The 17,368-nt window shown below is 52.4% G+C and overlaps 1 protein-coding gene across 4 annotated transcripts in view; it reads right to left on the reverse strand.

Annotated features, from left to right (window-relative positions):
• Positions 1-13,346, reverse strand: part of MLLT1 (MLLT1 super elongation complex subunit) — a 56,790-nt gene extending 43,444 nt beyond the window's left edge. For all 4 annotated transcript variants that reach the window (XM_031437053.2, XM_031437052.2, XM_031437051.2 and 1 more), the window contains exons 1-2: positions 13,229-13,346; positions 3,981-4,161 (exon numbers count right to left, since the gene is read on the reverse strand). In XM_031437053.2, the coding sequence (XP_031292913.2) occupies positions 3,981-4,161; positions 13,229-13,240 (193 nt within the window). In that variant the 5' untranslated portion in view covers positions 13,241-13,346. The remainder of the gene's footprint in view (positions 1-3,980; positions 4,162-13,228) is intronic.
• Positions 13,347-17,368: the final 4,022 nt, after the last annotated feature.

Below are 17,368 nucleotides of genomic sequence, written 5' to 3' on the forward strand. Positions count from 1 at the left end.
AAGATACTTTTCAAAAGGAAAACTAAAGAATAAGAAAGGGCTCTTAGATATTACAAACATAGTACTTACAATTTTTTAATTCAACAGAAAGGTCAGAAAATAAAGTTGAGGAAATGTCCCAGAATGTAGAGCAAAAAGACATATTCTTTTAAAAAGGTGAGCCACGCAAAAAAACTCAGCAGATGAAACAACCGTCAACAGTGGCTACTATTTATAAAACACCTACTGTGTGTCAGGCAGTATTCTTAGCACTTGGTACACTATAACTCATGTAATCCTTCCAACAACCTTATGAGGCAGATGCAACTGTTCCCACTTTACAGATGAAAAGATTTAATTGCAGAAAAGTTATATAATAAGCATCCTAGGAAGAGAAAACAGAAAATAAACAGATGGAAAGAAATTGTCAAAGAAATAGAAGAAGAAAACTTACAGAGCTAGAATGAAGGACACCAAGTGTCCAACATGCTGAACAAATAAACAAAAAAGATCCCAGAAACAATGTCATAAAAAAAAATCCTGTATGTTTTCAGAGAAAAATCAAAAAACAAACAAACAAAAAACAGGTCACCTACAACAGAAGGAGAAACCAACAGCACTGGACTTCTCCAAAGACAACGAAGCAGTTCTTCGGAAGCTCTAAGTGATAGTAATTCTCAAACTAGACTATTATTCCCAACTAAACCTCCATTCAAGTGTGGGAGCAGGACAGCAGCACTTCAGATATATTGAGAGCCAGAGTTTACTCCCCACATACCATTCTTTTGAAACTGCTTCAGTAATTAATCTCTTGGGATATTTCCTGAGAAATTACCCAAGTAAGACAGGAAATAAACCAAAACATAGGGTAATAGGTAAATCCCCCCAGGATAATAGTAAAGTCCCACAGAGATGACTGAAGAAGCAGCCTTGAGAGGAGCCAGCTCTGATTAGAGGAGGAAGAGACCAGAATGAAATATCCAGAGGGGGAGAAACTCCACCGAATAAATGGAATGATGCAGAGGATGGGAAAAAGGCGAAGCACCTCTGATGAAGACACAACACAAGCGGGGAGAAGAAGCAAAGGGTGTTCACAAAGCCACGGGCCAAACATGAAGCAAAGTAAACAGGGCCAAACTTTAACCAAGGATGATACAAAGGGCCCATCTGACCTTGACGTGACCTTGAATGTTCTCCTTAGAGTGGCCCAGAGTTCACAGAGAGGATCCGGACCAGCCCAACAGTGGAGAGAGTCAATAGTCAGTGCCCTTTGCTGGCTGCCAACTTCTAGACTTAATCTCCAATCCTGGAGCAGAAGCCTCGAGATTTCCATTGAATAACCTTAACAATGTCAAGTGCAGCTCCCAGGAGGAGGGGTGTAAGGCCCAAGGTGCTCCTGCCCTTCTCTTCCCAGGTGGAAAGTCAGGAGACCTTGGCCAAAGTTGACAGCGCTGAAGAATCCATTTATTCACTCAACAAATATTTAGTCAGCACCTACTGTTTCCTTTCAGTGTCAGGGAAACAGCAGCAAACTGCATGGCAAGACGGGCGGTGGAGGGGGCGATGGACAAGATAGGTAAGTAATACATGTGACACTTCAGCACGATGCAGAGAAAAATGTAACAGACAGAGGCTAAGAAGCACGCGGCTGTGTGGGTGTGTAATGAGCAGAGACAGGGCGCGCGAGCCGGGCAGGTGAGGGCTCCCAGAAAGGGAGACAGAGCCTCCGTGGAAGGCCCGAAGGTAGGTGGGCTCACCTCACTCAGTCACAGAGACAGTGGCCGCAGAACATTATCACTTAACACGAGGAGAGGAGACTGTGGGTGAAAGAGGTCCCAGCTTAGGAGAAAGTCAAACCCTCTATGTTAATAAGTAAATAAAAAAAAAAAACTTTCAATGTGAAAAATCTAGAAATAAGAAGCAAATGGGTTTCTACTGCTTTAAAGTGTTAAGGCAGGACATAACCCAGAAAGGACTAGAAAGGTTGCCCTAGGGCGGTTTCACTGCTGACGGAATGGGAGGTGGAAATGTCCCACCTGGCCCATCTCTGCTGGGTGTGTTACGGGTATAGATCTGATTTACAACATACTTTTTAAGCACATAAAGTATCATTTCAGAGGCTGGAGCAGAGTCCTGTAAGAAACTCACTGGCTCCTTCACCTGATCCATTTTTCCTTGACAACAGTGAGTAGGCGTTTACATTTGACAGGCAAAGCAGCTGCCCACTGTGTACAGGCTGCACGGACACACTGCAAACAAGCACGGTTCAGCTACTAATTTAAACTCTGAAGGCAAACTGACATTTCACAAGAGTGAGCTCCACTCAAAACCCAGTTTTCAGATACTGGGAGACTGAAGGATGTGCCATTTCCACGTGATCACAAACAGGTGCCTGGGCCTCTCTGGACCTCAGTTTCCACATCTACCTGGCTGGGATCCTGGGAGGCCCTGTGACGCAGAGCGGCCACGAGCACAGTACACGGCGCGGAGCGAGTACAGGACAAACAGACGCTATTAGTATTACTTTGAGCAGCTGCTTGGTGATGGAGCCGGAGGGGACGAAGATGAAATAAGCAGGTGGGTGGGAATCATCATCCTGGGCCCTCCCGGAAAGAGCAGGGTGAGGGAGGTGGAAAAGGAACTGGAGTGGCAGCTGCCTGAGAAAGCAGGCGCCCGGGCCAGGACAGGGCACTTGCAACTGCGGGCTCCCAGAACGAAGGGGCGTGGCCCAGAGCCAATAAAAACAGGCAGGCCCCGCCCACAGCGTGGCAGACTCCACCCCCAGCGCGCTCACGGGATTTAAGGCTCAGGCAGCTTAAGGCCCCTGGGCCTGCTTCCCCATCTGTAAAAGAGGGTTGTGGGGAGCAAGAAAACGGCTTCTTAGCAGGACAAGCCCGGTAAGTGGCATGTATTACTGTTACCAAGAGGTGCTTTACAGGTATCTGCTATTGTCAGTAACCAGATCTGCTCTCTCCAAGGGGCTCAGAGAGGAAAGACGGAAAAGGGGAGAAGGTGAAGATTCAGGAAAGGAGAAACAAAGGAAAGGAACAGCTGAAAGCTGATGGAAGAAACCAAAAGCAAAAGAAATGGCTACTGAGCCACTTCGGAATCTTGACTGCCTTCCCTTCTGAACCAGGAGTTCCTACTTCGTAGCACTCGGGGTCTCCCTGCCAAACGGTAAGACGCTGGCTCGGCCTCCTTCCAACTATGGGTAGAGGGGTCAGGGGCCCAGCAGCAGCTCTCCCAGCCCTGAAGCACTTTTCTGGCAAACAGTCCTTCATTCCTTTATCTACACAACCACTGAAGAAATATTTATTGGAGCCCGTGAGGTGCCGGGCTTCAAGAGGTGAGGGGCCCGAATGATGAAAACAGCTGACATGCCCTGGCCCCCCAAGAGCTCACAGGACAGCCACAGACTTCACTCCAAATTCCCCGTCAACTTCCCCAGGCAGGGCTGTCCCGCCCTGCCCGCTGGGCAAGTTCCTGCCTCTGCCCGGCCAGACTGTGGCCACAGGGAACCCAGTTCTTTGTGGACCTCACAAACAAGGCTCTGTGCTTCACAGACGGCAGTCCGAGGGGGGGAGTGGGGAAGGAAGGCAGGAGCAACACAAGCGACTTTTCCAGTTTTTGCCCCCCATATCACAGCTTCTTGAAAAGGCATCTCTCGTCAAACATGGGCCCAGTAAGCTACGTCCTGATCACTCACCAGGCAGGCGTCTGCCACCCTCCCCACTCACTCCCTCCTCTGGATGCTTCTCAGCCCCTCGAGTCTAAGTAATGACAGTGGCAGACACTGTCACCACCTCTGCTGGGTTTCCTCACGGCAAGACCCACGGCTGAGAAGCAGGTGGAGGGCAGAGGCCTGTGGAGGATCAGAGCAGGGCTAGCCTGGCTGGTGGGCTCTCACCTTGTGCTGAGGGGCCGCACCCGGGGACAGGGTGACATGGGCCTTTCTGGGGACAGCGGAAGAGGTTGGTGCCAGCCGGGGCTGGGGCACTCACCGCGCTTGGGCTTGGGGAAGCTGTCGTGCAGCCGGAAGACCACCTTCTCCACGAAGTGCTGGATTTCACACTGCTCGGGACCGCGGACGAACACCATCCAGTCGTGCGTGAACCCCTCGGTGGTGGGCTTCTTGCGCAGTTGGGCGCGGTGTCCCAGCTCTAACTTGACCTGGACAGTGCACTGGGGGAGACAGAAGCGGGCACGGGGTCAGTGCAAAGCCCAGAGCAGGGCCTACAGAGCACAGGAAATGCAGGAACTCCCCAGACCCACCCAAAGCATGGGAAGAGCTCCCTGGGGGATGGGGCCTGTGTGAATGGCTTCCCACACTGGGTCCCTGCATCTCCTCCATCATCCTCCCCTTGCCCCTCCCCAGCCTGCCTCAGGGCCTTGGCACCTGTGGTTTCCTCTGCCTCAGATGATCTCCCCCAGGCCTTCTCAAAGCTGGCTCCTTCCTGTCACTGAGGTCTCAGCCTGACTGTCACCTCCTCAGGGAAGCCTTCACTGACCACCCAGTCTGAAAGCACCCCCTCATCACTCTTTATCACGCTGACTTCTCAGCATTTCCCACGATCGGAAATCATCCCCCTAATAGTTTTCTTGCTCTGCTCTTATGCTGGCGCATCAAAGGTGACTCTTGGTGCAGAGTATTAACCCTCACCATGATCTCCAGGAATACAACAGAGTGACCTGTAATGCAATTACGGTTGTCCCTCAGTATCCCTGGGGGACTAGTTCCCGACCCTGAGGATACCAAGATCCACGGGTGCTCAAGTCCCTTACATAAATGGCTTAGTGTTGGCATATAACCTGCAAACACCCTCCTGCACACTTTAAATCATCTCTGGGTTACTTATAAAACTGGTACAATGTAAATGCGAGGTGAGCAGTAAATACAGGTAAGTGCTATGTAAATAGTTGCTGCGACACTTTTAAGCAAATTCAAGTTTTGTTTCTTGGAACTTTGTGGAATTTTCTTCCTGAATATTTTCAATCCACAGTTGATTGAACCTGAGGAAGCAGACCCACAGATATGGAGGGCAGACTGTATACCTTGTTCTATGAGCGAGGAAACCAAGGCTCCACGAGGGAGCTGCCCAGCGGCACCAGCAAGGTGGCTCAGCTAGGGTGGGCCAAGCCCAGGTGTGTGTGTCACTCCCTCAGTCACTCTGCCATCCTGGCCAACCCACCCAAGTCCGTGATTAAAGTATTTTCATTCTCCGTTGTCCCACAGAGTCTTCTGGAGAACAGAGAGCCTTGGGGTCACCCGAGTCATCTGCATACACGCTGGCTTTCCGTTTTAAAATTAGAATAGTGGTTCACAGTGAGGCTGGGAGGCAGGCATGAAGCCACCTGGGGACAGGGGCTGTGGACCCGCAGCCTGGGCGGCCAGGCTCCTTTCCTTATGCCCGTGGATCCGAGGCAGCACACGCCAGCCCCACTCCACTCCACAAGCAGCCATAACACTTCAAAGCTCCAGTACCACCGAGGCTGGCCAAAGCCACTGTTAGGGACCTACTGCACACACCCACGCTGGTCTGTGAAATCCTCCCCAGACTTCACACAGATACAGCCTGACACCTAGTATCAAAGTCAACAATGTTACAAAGAAAGCACAGGCCAAGTGGACACTTGCTCCTAAGTGCTAAGATAACCAGGAGTGAGTCGGCCGGCGATGTGGATCCCACACCTCCCAGACCAGAAACCTCCCACTCGCGCTTTCCACCCTCCCTCTCACCACCTGGCCCCGGGCATCCCTGGGGCCACAGGCCCACCAGTACCCGCCTCTTCTGTGGAGCCAGAAACTCCATTCAGGCCCGGCCTCCTCTCGCTGCTCAGTCACCGCCGGGGACACAGGGCAGACAGATCCTATCGCTTGCCCAGCTTCAAAGTTTTTGATGGCTTGCTGCTCCCTCAGACTAAACTCCCCAGGCCTCAGCACACCTGCCGTCTCCCACCTGCGTCTCCTCCAGTATGAGATGCTCATTTTCACTCTCTTGCCAGAAATCGGAGAGGATCTTGCAGAGCCTGTGTAAATGTCACATACAGAAGGCCCCCCACCACACACACGTGTGTTCACACACAGAGAAGCTGTTGCTAAGTTGGTGGCTGGACTTCCAGGCATAGAACTGAGGAAGCACAGGAAACACACACCCCTCCACTCCAGCTCAGTCAGATGCTAGCCATCCTGGAACACCCCGGGCGTCCACTCCCGTCCATCTTCGTGCCCCTACCCTGCAGCCCAGGGTGCCCCATGCTGACGTCTTTGCTGACTGCAATTCCACTCGTCCCTTAAGCCCTGGCTGGGTGCTACTCTCTCCAGAGCCCTTTCTGACCGATCACCATACTGGGAACCAACCAGGCCTGGGGTCTCCAAAGCAGTCAATGTACAACCAACTCCATGGTGCCCACTTCATCCCGACCCTGCACCTCACCATCCACTGCTGTCTCCGGGGGCCACATCTCACTGTCCTTTTAACCTCTATGCTGGAACCATGCTGCACAAGGCATCAGCAACACTGAATTTAACTAAAGAGGCTTCCTAGATCAGTGAGTTCTAAGCAGTGCATTCCAAGAGGGAAGGGCCAAGATGACAGATAAGGACAAGGTGGTCCCTACATCTGGAAGAGCTGGCAAGAGACCATGGGTACTTAGCAAGCCAGCTGTGACATCAGGGCAGAGCTCCCCTCTGCCCGCACAGGATGACAGTCCCCATGAGGCTCCTAGGGAAAAGAACAGGGATCGCCGGGACCGGTCCACTGGTGGGAGGGGTGGGGACTGGGATGGAGCACTTAGATTGGACACAACAGAAATTGCAGCCCAGCACATGCAGGTGATGGGTTCGAGGACACAGCAGCTGAGTGAAGGTGTCCCAGCAATTGTGCACAGTCCGGGCTGAAGGCAGAAAAGGACAGGCAGACAACAACGAGCCCGCTGGGAGGCAACCAAAGGAAGTGGCTGGAAAAGGGGCCCGAAATGGGAGTACTGGGAGGACTCAGGGTGGATGGAGGTGAGACCAGGAGACCCAGGCAGCTGGGATGCTAGGATGCCTCGTGGTGGCTGGCCGGGTGGGCAGAGTGAGGAGTATGGGGACATTCGAGGGGAAACACTCACCAAAAACTACAGGTGAAGGACTGAGCGTCTGGATAAACACGTAATGTTCCAATCAATCACAAGCTTCTATCTGCAGAGCGATGTTTATGAACAACATTCAAGATAAACAAACCCAAACAATATTTACATAAATCCGAATAGGCTGTAATCACCATATACACTTACAAGTGTGTAAAGAACTCTGTCTGCCCTTCTCTCAGACCTGTTTTCACACTGAGGAATCGGGAGACAATCCCTGGATTGCGGGGAGGGTTACAGGTGGAAAATCAGACACGCATAATCACAACAATACACTGGTACTTTAGAGTTAACCCTCAGGTGATGAGATGTCACCGCAGATCCTGCTGTTCACCAGCTCAGCCGCCTTCCCGGCATTTCTGATCACGTGGGGTTCCTACCCAGGGCACACGAGCGGCAGAGCAGCGATTGTGAAAGAAGGGAAGACCACAGTTCCATCCAAGGGGGAAAATGGAAGCGCCAAAAAGACGCTCTGGAGGCCAAAGTAAACAGGAAGGTTCTGAAGTGTGATGGGTAATCTTTGCAGCCGGCAGGCCGGGCCTAGAGCTCTGCCCAGGCGGCATCTCTGCCCCGGGGGCTGGTGCCAGCTCAGCCTTGACACTGCCCAGACCCCAGGTGCCAACAACTGCACACCCTGGGGCACTCAGGAGAGGCAGTCTCCCCCAAATGCTAGACTCTTCTAAGAATTAAAGATGGTGGAATAACACAGATTTGGGGACACTATATTTGAAAAGAAATCACTGATTCAGTAAGACATTCAAGCTACACTGAGCCGGAGGCAAGCAAAGCTGAGCCCCCGCCAACTATTTTGACTTGTCAAGTCCCGGTAATTTATTACACGGCTCAGCCAATTCCACCTCTGAGGGTTCTCCCCCCTTCTTCCTGACTCCACCTGGACTCCTCCTCCGTCCATCAGAACCAAAGGACTGAAGCAGATCAGCGAGCTGTTTCTCCAGAAGGGCGCCTGGCTCGGGAGGCTCACTGCCGGCTGGGTTAGTAAGCTCATGGCTGTCTTGGAGTGATGAGTCTCACCTGTCCCGTGCTGCTGGGAGGCACTCGGCAGAACCTTCAGAGTGGACGGCAGGAAGTGGCACCCAGGGCCCGGCCTCAGTCACCACCACATCCCAGCATTTGGGGGCCACTTCGCCACCCACGCCCAGAACAAAGGGGAACATTCCAGGCCTGCTCTGGAAAGAGTTAACCATTTTAATTCTGAAAAATCATCCCTAAGACCTGCAACAGAGATGAAGCGGAGACTCGAGGGCTCCAAGGGCCATCTGGGGACAGTTATGTCTCGGCTGAGGGCCCCAGCCGGACACTGCCCCCTCTCCAGGCCAGCTGGCAGCAGGCAGTTTGAATCCAAGGGCCAGAATCCTACGTCCTGCAAGCCAGGCAAACGGACCCCAGAGGGCGGCTTCCCGGCCACTTCTTCAGGAAGGAGCACAGCTCCCTCCAGGTATGGAGGGGGTGGGGGAGTGGAGACAGAAAGCCAGCCTGGGGCCAACAGCAACTCCCTCCCCAAAGTCCTTTCTTTCTCAGATCCTTCTGGCTCCTGGCCTCAGCCTGGCCCCAGAAGGCAGGTCTTTAACTAGTGAGTGCATCCGTAAGACTTCCCCAGATCTTCTGGTGGGAATTCACTTCAACAGATGCCCTTTCCTCTGGGAATTTGCACTTCACCAAGTGGCATAATTATGCCTGAAATTTGGCTACTGCATCTAATTCCCTCAGATGCTACAATCCCTCCCCTCCCCTCCCAGGAGGGGAAAGCACTGAAAAGTCTTTTCCCTCATCAGCCTGAATTGATTCTGCCAAGTCCAACTGTACCCAGCCTGGGGAGCAGCCACTGAATCAGAATGTGAGAAAGACGGCGAACGGACAGATGTCCCTCCATGACAATCCTCTCAAGTGAGGACTGCCTGCCCAGGGTCAGGACCCTCTCATGACAGTGGCAGGAGACCCTGGTCCTCTAAAGGCTAGCACACAGGGGCTGGTGGTCTGCCCTGCAACCTCTTCTGCCTCCATCCAGCCTCATTCCTTTGACCCAGGGCACAAGATTAATGACAAAGGGACAAGAAAGGGCTCAATGAACGTGTCACTGGAAAGTCTCCAAGGATAAGTGTATAGCCCATGAGGATATGTACACCCACCCACAGTCCTTAGAGCTGTCAGGCTGCTGGGAAGCCTGACCCTCCCCAGGTCTGGCACAGGATGTATACTAAACATGCAGGGAACGCCCACAGATGTGCAGCGGATGCACACACAGCTGACGTGAGGCTGTCTCCAGATCTCCAGGAAGCAGTTTTGGGAGATTTTGAACACGAACAACCCCAATAAAGGCATCTGTCACCAGGCCAGGTGGGCCTGGTGACAGAGGGAGTGATTCCTTCTATTTAACCAACAGTCGGTGAGGCCAAGTGCAAACCTTTGCATTAGAAACTATGACGGACATAAAAGAGATCAGGACTCTGGTTCCCACTCTCAAGGACTTCACAACGTACTTTCCAATTTTAAAACCTGGAGGCTCGACTTTCCAGGTGATAGTTGCAGAGCTGGGTGGGGGAGGAGCCCGTCACCCATGTTGGTGCTCTGCACCCCTCCAATGTTCTCTCTGCAAGGTCAGGGAAAGAGCGAGAGCTACCTGAGCACCCCACCGGGCCTCAGTTCCTCGTGGGGCCTTCCTGGGCCCGCATTTCCGCATCTGTAAAATGGACCCTCACTGTTAGAAACAAGCCTCCCTTCCAGAGCAACAGAGTATGGCCACAGGGAGCTGTCCCCAAACCCAAACCTAGGAGAGCCTTCTGAAAAGTCAGCAAGCTCAGTACAACTGTGGTTCAGCTGGTCGGCCGCCCACCTCGGGAACCGGGCCCGATGGTTCTGTGAAGGGAGGACTCCCTGGTCCTTTGGGAAGAGGACCTCCCAGATGCTGACACCACTTCCAGCTCCTTAGGCGACCCCTGCCCCATCCTCCTTTCCCATCTTTCCAGCATCTTCTCCGTCTGCAACCACACCCATTCCCTCCCCACCATCTTTAGAGATAAACCACATGCCTCCCAGTCATGACCCCTGAGTGAGCAAAGACCTGCCCCTGCAAATACATCATCCCTCCCCCCCCCAAAAAAATACAAATCTCAAGAGGTGGGGGACTCAGACAGGTGGGGTACGGTCAGAGCAAAAGGAACCAGAAGGAGTTTCTCCTGGGAGCCCAGAGCAAAATGCGAAATCCCCCTTCTCAGCTGGACCTGAAAGTTCTAGAGAATACAACAGGAAGGGAAAGAGAACCAGAGCCTCCCAAAGCAAGCAGGCCCTCAGGGGAAAGCCCTGTTAGTCCCCATCACACCGAGGCTGTTCTAGTCTTGGGGCACCGGGGGAGGAAAGAGAGGCTGATTCAAAGCATTATTCTCACACCAGAAGTCATGCTGGACCACTTACAGCCCGCTCACCTGGTGGGACAAAAGACACCATTCTCTCCTGTCTCCCCAGGGGCTGCTGTCCCTGTGAGGAAGGGACACAGTTCCTGGGCCTCTCCCAAATTTGCATGAAAACACAGCCAGGGATGGAGAATCAGACTATGGGGCGGCACATACTTTCCTTTGGGGACAGGTTTCACTTGCAAATATGTGTGCAGAGATCCAGACCAGCGCTGACCTGCGGACCTGCTGCCTCGGTAGAAATGTGCTCTCTGCGCTGACCCATAATGTGGCTGGCACCTCAGTAGTGGTGACTCCCGGGCCCTTAAAATGTGGCCAGTGCGACTGAAGAACTGACTTTCTCATTCGGGTCCGTTTAAGTTGAAACAGTCATGAGTGCTTGAGGCTGTCGCACCGGGTGGCGGGGAGGTCGCTCTCTGGCCCTGGGTGCTCACCACCTCTGCAAGGCCACCGTTTCCCTCTGTCCCAGACCAAGACCACCAACTCTTCTCACCGCTCCATGTACAGGAATGACAACTGCCCAGAGAGCCAGGGCCCAACACATCACAACAGGGATGGACACACCTGGGCCTAAGACATGTCCCCGGGGAACCAGAGGGTGGGCCGAGAGGCAGGAGCCACATTCTAGGCCTGCGTGGTGCCCAATGAGACTTTCCCAGAGGTGGGCTTAGTTAAAAGTGGACACTGAAGGTACATCTCATTTTCTTTCTTAATACAGATCGGAAGCAACAAGCTCTGCCCCTTCAAGGGAAATGAACTCACACCACACCACCATTCAACTGTCATAAACGATTCCTTACCTCTCAAAAGAAAGGTACAATACCAAGGCTAAAAGGGAAGGAAATCATGGCAAGAGGGCGCCACAAGCACAGGCCTCAGCGATCCACGGGTAGCTGGACTGGGCAGGGGGGAGGTCTCTGTCCCCCACCCCTGAAACCCGACTGCCACACAGCACCTTACCAGACAGAGCCGCCTGAGTGGCGCCAGCAGCCAGGGACGCCCCAACCTGCCCTCACTTACGGTGGGGATTTCACTTGCCACCCCCACAGCCCCATACCGCCTTTCCTGGCCCCACGCCCCTGGGAGCCAGAGGCAGCAAGGGAGGATGAAGAAATAAATGATCCAATCTTGGGGGCCAAAATGGTCCTGGGCCTCAGGAGGGGAAGGGGCTTGGGGACCCAAGAGGAAACAGCACAGAGCTGGTGAAGGAGGGACCGGGGGTGGAGGGTGGGCAGAACAGCCTTAGGTTCACCAGGATTAGCTCCAGGTTTCCAGATCAAAGGGAGAGGGGCTGTGGGGAGAGTTGACGGAGGCTGGAGAACATCTTGGGTTTGCAGCAAGGACTTCAATGGAGGCTCCAAGATGCTGGGGAAGGCAGAGAAAATGAGGTGTGTTGGGGGGAGAGGGTAGTGGGTCACAGTCTCAGCATCGGACTGGGGGATGCTGGGAGGAAGCAGGTGATCCTAAACATAAGGAGAGAGGCATAGGGGTTCTGGAGAGACTGCGCCTCACTGAAGGGAGGATAACTGAAGTTAAAGGAACTAGACTGAGAAAATCTGGACTGTGGGAAAATGTGGGGAAGCGTAAACCAGGGTCACGGGTGCAAAGAAGGCCCAAGTTGAGGGAGTGAAGCATTTGGTGTCTGCAGTGTGTGTGGGCTCCAAGGCAGAGCAGAAATTGTCCCTGGGCCCGGTCAAAGAGGAGAGGGTCTGAAGGTGAAGAGACAGCCCCCTGAGGCCCTGGGGTCCACGGGAGAGTGGCTAGGGCTGAAACCAGAGGGGGCTGAGGCAGCAGGGTAGGTCAAAGGAATCTGAGGAAGCCAGGCCCAGGTCCAAAAAGGCGGATGCTCAACGCAGGCCTGGGTCCTGGTGGGAAAAGACCCAGGACCCCGCCAGGGTTTGAGGAGAAACAGGCGCTCAGGTTGAGGCAGGATCAGAGGGAACAGAGGGCACAGGCCTGAAAGAGGATGACGGGAAAGGTTAGGGTGGGCCTGAGTCTGTGGGAGGAGGAGGCTTCAGACTGAGGTCCCAGGAGTTCTGGGAGAGCTCAAACCCCAGCAGAGGTCAAATGTAGAGAAGAGGCGGCAGGCTGAGGGCTCATGGAGTTTGAGGAGACTCAGGGCCAAGGATCCAGAGGGGGAAGGAGACACCAACCGGTTCTGGATTTAGAGAGGAAAAGGGGTATAGGTCGGATCTGAGGGATCCCCGGGGGGTCTGCGGGGACTCAAGACTAGGCCAGGGTCCCGAGGGATGTCCCGGGGGGCCCTATGTCGGGCTGGAGTCACAAGAGGAGTCCCAGGGGGGTCTGGGCCCGGCCGGGGTCTCAAGAAACGAATGGGGTCTCTGGGCTGAAGTGGGGTCACAAGGGGCGTCCCACGAAGGTATGGGCCAGACCGGGCTTCCAAGGGGCGTCCCAGGGGACTCTGGGCAGCTGGGGGCCGGGATTCCCAGCGAAGTCCGCGGCGCTCCGCCCCGGCGGGGGTCGCGGATGGGGGAGGGGCGCCCCCGCCCCACATAAAGGCCCGGGGAGCGAAGGGCGCGCACAAAGCGGGGCGGGCGGGCGCCGAGCTGAGGCGGGGAGGCCGGACCGAGGAGGGCCGGGCCGGGCGGGCGGGGAAGGGAGGGAGGGAAGGAGGGAGGGGACCGGGGGTGCGGCGCGGGCTGCGCTGGGGCGGCGCGGCCGTTCCTCACCTGATTGTCCATGGCTGGCGCCCCGCCCCGCCCCCGGGCCCCGCGTCGCTCGCCGCCGCCGCCGCCGCCGCCGCCGCCGCTCAGCGCCTCTCCGCCGCCCTCATTGTCTGTCAGGCGCCGCCGCCGCCGCCGCCGCCGCTCCCGGCCGCCCGCCCCGCGGAACCGGAAACCACCGCCAGCCCGGGTCGCTCACCGACCGCGGGCCCCCGCCACCGACTCGGGCCCGCCGCCCCGACTGCCAGCCGGCTGGGCCAATCGGCGGCGCGGACGGCCGCTCGTGGGGCGAGACTTCCGATCTGGCGGGGGCCTGCCGGGCTGCGGTCGGAGGGACGAAGCCCGCAGCCAATGGGAGGCCAGGACGGGAGGGGCGGGAGGAGGGAGGGAGGGAGGCGCGAGGCGAGCCCAGCAGAGGGGAGCGCGAGGTGTGCGCCGCACGTGGAGGGGGGCGGGGGCGGGACGGGCGCGCCGCGCCTGCGCATTGCTGCCCACAGGGGCGCTGCCTAGTAGTCAGAGCATCCCGGGGCGCCTCCCCGGGCCGGAGCTGAGGTGGCGGGTTAGAGCTCTAGGGAAGAATCCCCTGGGACACTTTTGTTTCCTGGCCACGTGTTGCTACTGTGTGATGGAATGAACCCTGGGCTCTGGAACTGCAGATTATTTTTCCAATCCTGGATCTGCACCATGGCCCGCCCGGTCAACTCCCTTCTTCCCCTGAGTCTCGGTTTGCATCTGTAAAATGGAGACAAACACAGTACGGTGTGATGCTAGTCCACGTTAATCCGAATGCTACACATTCGAAATCTACATTGACATAACTAAGAAGTTCACCATCAGGAAATTTATCATGCTAATCCCTCCAAAAACCGGTTTTTAGTTTACTCATGTTGATACACTTCACCACGACTTGTAAACTGTATTTAGATCGGACGTAAACATATCGCCCCATCTTTTTCAGGATCCTGCAAGCCACTTGTCTCTTGGACATTGGAACTTCTGCCTTTGATTTGAGGTCCCCTGAGTAGTTGTTTTTAAATCCTTTCTTATAACTAAAAATTAGGGTTTTCTACCTGGGTGTTTTTCCCCCCCTCCATTTCTGATGCAAGTATCAGCCAAGTATTCATTAGGTTGTGTGGCTGGTTGCTTTGCTCTGAAGAACAGCGCTAGAAAATCAGTAACTTTGGAATGGAAAGAAGTCCAGACAAAACTCTGAAGACCAGATCGCTGTCTCAGTACAGAGCAACACGGTACCTTTTCATCTAGGGCGGGGCGAGCTGGTGCGTGGGTTGGGGGTGGGGGTGGGCAGAGATTGGAGCTCATGCTGAGAAAATAAGCAGCAATTCTAATGTGAGTACAACCTCATTTTTTTTTTTTAATCCTATAACTGGATATAAGTAGATCAGCAGTTCTAAGTGGATCTTGAAACAGCAGGTTCAGCATCTCTAGGAGCTTTGTTAGAAATGCGAATTCTGGTCTCCTGGTCTACGGAATCAGAAACCGGGTGTATGGCCAGCTTGGGAAGAGGGGTGCAGCAATTTGTCTCTGAAGGAAGCTTTCCATGAAGACCCTTTAAATCTACAATTGCTGGGAAGAGGAGCTTCAGGAACTCAGCCTCCTCCCCCTCACTTAAACGGGAAATTAGCCTTAGGTTACATTCTGAATTGTTGAGGGTTTTCAAAACTGCATCCCCTGAACTCCCACTAGATCAGGTGTAACCCTCTGGGCATCAGAGAGAATTATAGGGAAATAACCTAAGTGTCCAACAATGGATGTATGTATAAAAAAATGTGTTCCATCCATACAAAGGAGTAGTATTCAGCCTTAAAAGGGAAGGAAATTCTGACACCTACAACACGGATGAACCTTGAGGACCTTATGCTTATTGAAATAAGCCAGACACAAAAGGACAAGTGCTATATAATTCCATGTCTATGAGGTCCCTAGAGGAGTCAGATTCATAGAGACAGAAAGTAGGATGGTGAGGCCAGGGGCTGGGGGAGGGGGAGGGGGAGGGGAGGGGGAGTCCCTGTTTAATGGAAACAGAGTTTCAGTTTAGGAAGATGAGAAAGTCCTGGAGATGCGTTGTGGAAATGGTTGCCTGACAGTGTGAATGTACTTCATACCACAAAACTATGCACTTAAAAATGGTTAAAATGGCAAATGTTATATACTTTTTTACCACAATAAAAAAGTGGGTCATTTGACACAGTGAACATATAAATATACATGAGTCTATAATGATATTGGAACAACAACAAAGCATATGTTTCACCTTTGAAGGTGACAGTTGTATGAACTCCTTGCTTAGCAAGCCTTTACAGCATGAAACCAGCCCAAGTTGATGAGAAAAGAAAGCCCTTCTTATGGAGAGATGCCAGCCAATAACGTTGAAAAGAGAACAGAGAAGTCGCTATTTTATACCCCCGATGAACTAATCGTTGCAGACACCAGTCATTAATGGATGCCCAAGCCATTAACCGAAAGGTTGATAGAGAACTGGATACTATTGTGTCCACCAACGATCTCCTCCCAGATTTCCTACCAGATACAAAATAACTTGACCGTGGAAACATCATACCACCGCCCCCTTGGTTTGGTGACCCCTTTCAGCGGCACCGCAGTAGGACAAGCAGATGATGGGCTCCTGCTAGGGTGTAATGGGAAACACACAAAACCAAAAACAAAGTGTTCTTGCCCCCAAAGTTTAAGTCTAATCTAATTATACCTTTAGTTCCAGTTTATGGCAGGAACACAAGGGATAGAGGACCATGGGAGAAGACACTGTGGAAAGCAATCAGACAAATCCAGAAGGTGGAACTCTCAGCAGCCTGGCTTCCCAGGGTCAACGGGATATACGGAAAGAAATGAGAACAGCCCAGAGTTCAAAGAGATGATGTCACAACCAATTGCAGTGTAAGGTCCTTCAATGGAGCTGGGGTTTGAACAAACCAGCTGGGTCAACTGGGGAAATCTGAACTTAAATTATATTAGATTATACTGAAATTCGTATTTGGTTGGGTGTAATAATGGTATTACAGTTGTGTAGAAAAAATGTCCTTATTGTTTAGCGATGCATAGGGGTGAGATGCCGCCTTTAACTTGCCTTTACGGGAACCCTCCTATGCTGCTGGTGGGAATGTAGTTTGATGCAGCCATTAGGGAAACCAGTATGGAGATTCCTTTAAAAACTAAAAATAGAGTTACCAGATGATCCAGCAATCCCACCCCTGGGCATATATCCAGAGGAAACTCTAACTCGAGAAGATACACACACCCCAATGTTCACAGCAGCACTATATACAATAGCCAAGACATGGAAGCAACATAAACCTCCATCAACAGAAGACTGGATAAAGAAATTGTGGTGTAAATATATGTACAATGGAATACTACTCACCAATAATAAAGAATAAAGTAATGCCATTTGCAGCAACATGGATGGACCTGGAAATTATCATACTAAGTGAAGCAAGTCAGATAGAGCAAGACAAATACCATATGATATTGCTTATATGTGGAATCTAAAAAAAAAAAATGATACAAATGAACATATTTACAAAATAGAAACAGCCTCACAGACATAGAAAACAAACTTGTGGTTACCGAGGGGGAAAGGAGAGGGTGGAGTGATAAGTTGCGAGTTCTGGACTTGCAGATACTAACTATTATATATAAAATAGATAAACAGCAAGGTCCTACTGCAGAGCACAGGGAACTATGCTCAATACCTTGTGATAACCTATAATGAAAAAGAATATGAAGAGGAGTATGTACACGTGTAACTGAGTCATTATGCTTTATACCAGAAATTAACATACTTCAACAACAAAAACATTGCCTTTAAAATACATTAATTTAAAAAATAGATGATGCAAATAATGGCAAACGTTAAGAGCTGTTAAATCTAAGTGATGGGCATATGGGGTTTCATCAAGCTGGTTTCTCTACTTTCCTGTATGTGTAAAATTTCTATAATACAAAGCAAACATTTTTAAAATGCATCCTTTGCCTAGAATAGAACCACAGTTTTCCTTCCTCTGGGAGGTAAACAGAGGGCTGCCCCATTTTCTCACTAGTGTGGCCATGTCATAGCCAACACGTGCTGTGCACAAGCTCCAGAAAATGAATTTCAAACTCAGTTCATCC

This window comes from Camelus dromedarius, chromosome 27 (genome assembly GCF_036321535.1).
Source record: "Camelus dromedarius isolate mCamDro1 chromosome 27, mCamDro1.pat, whole genome shotgun sequence".
Classification (NCBI taxonomy): domain Eukaryota; kingdom Metazoa; phylum Chordata; class Mammalia; order Artiodactyla; family Camelidae; genus Camelus; species Camelus dromedarius.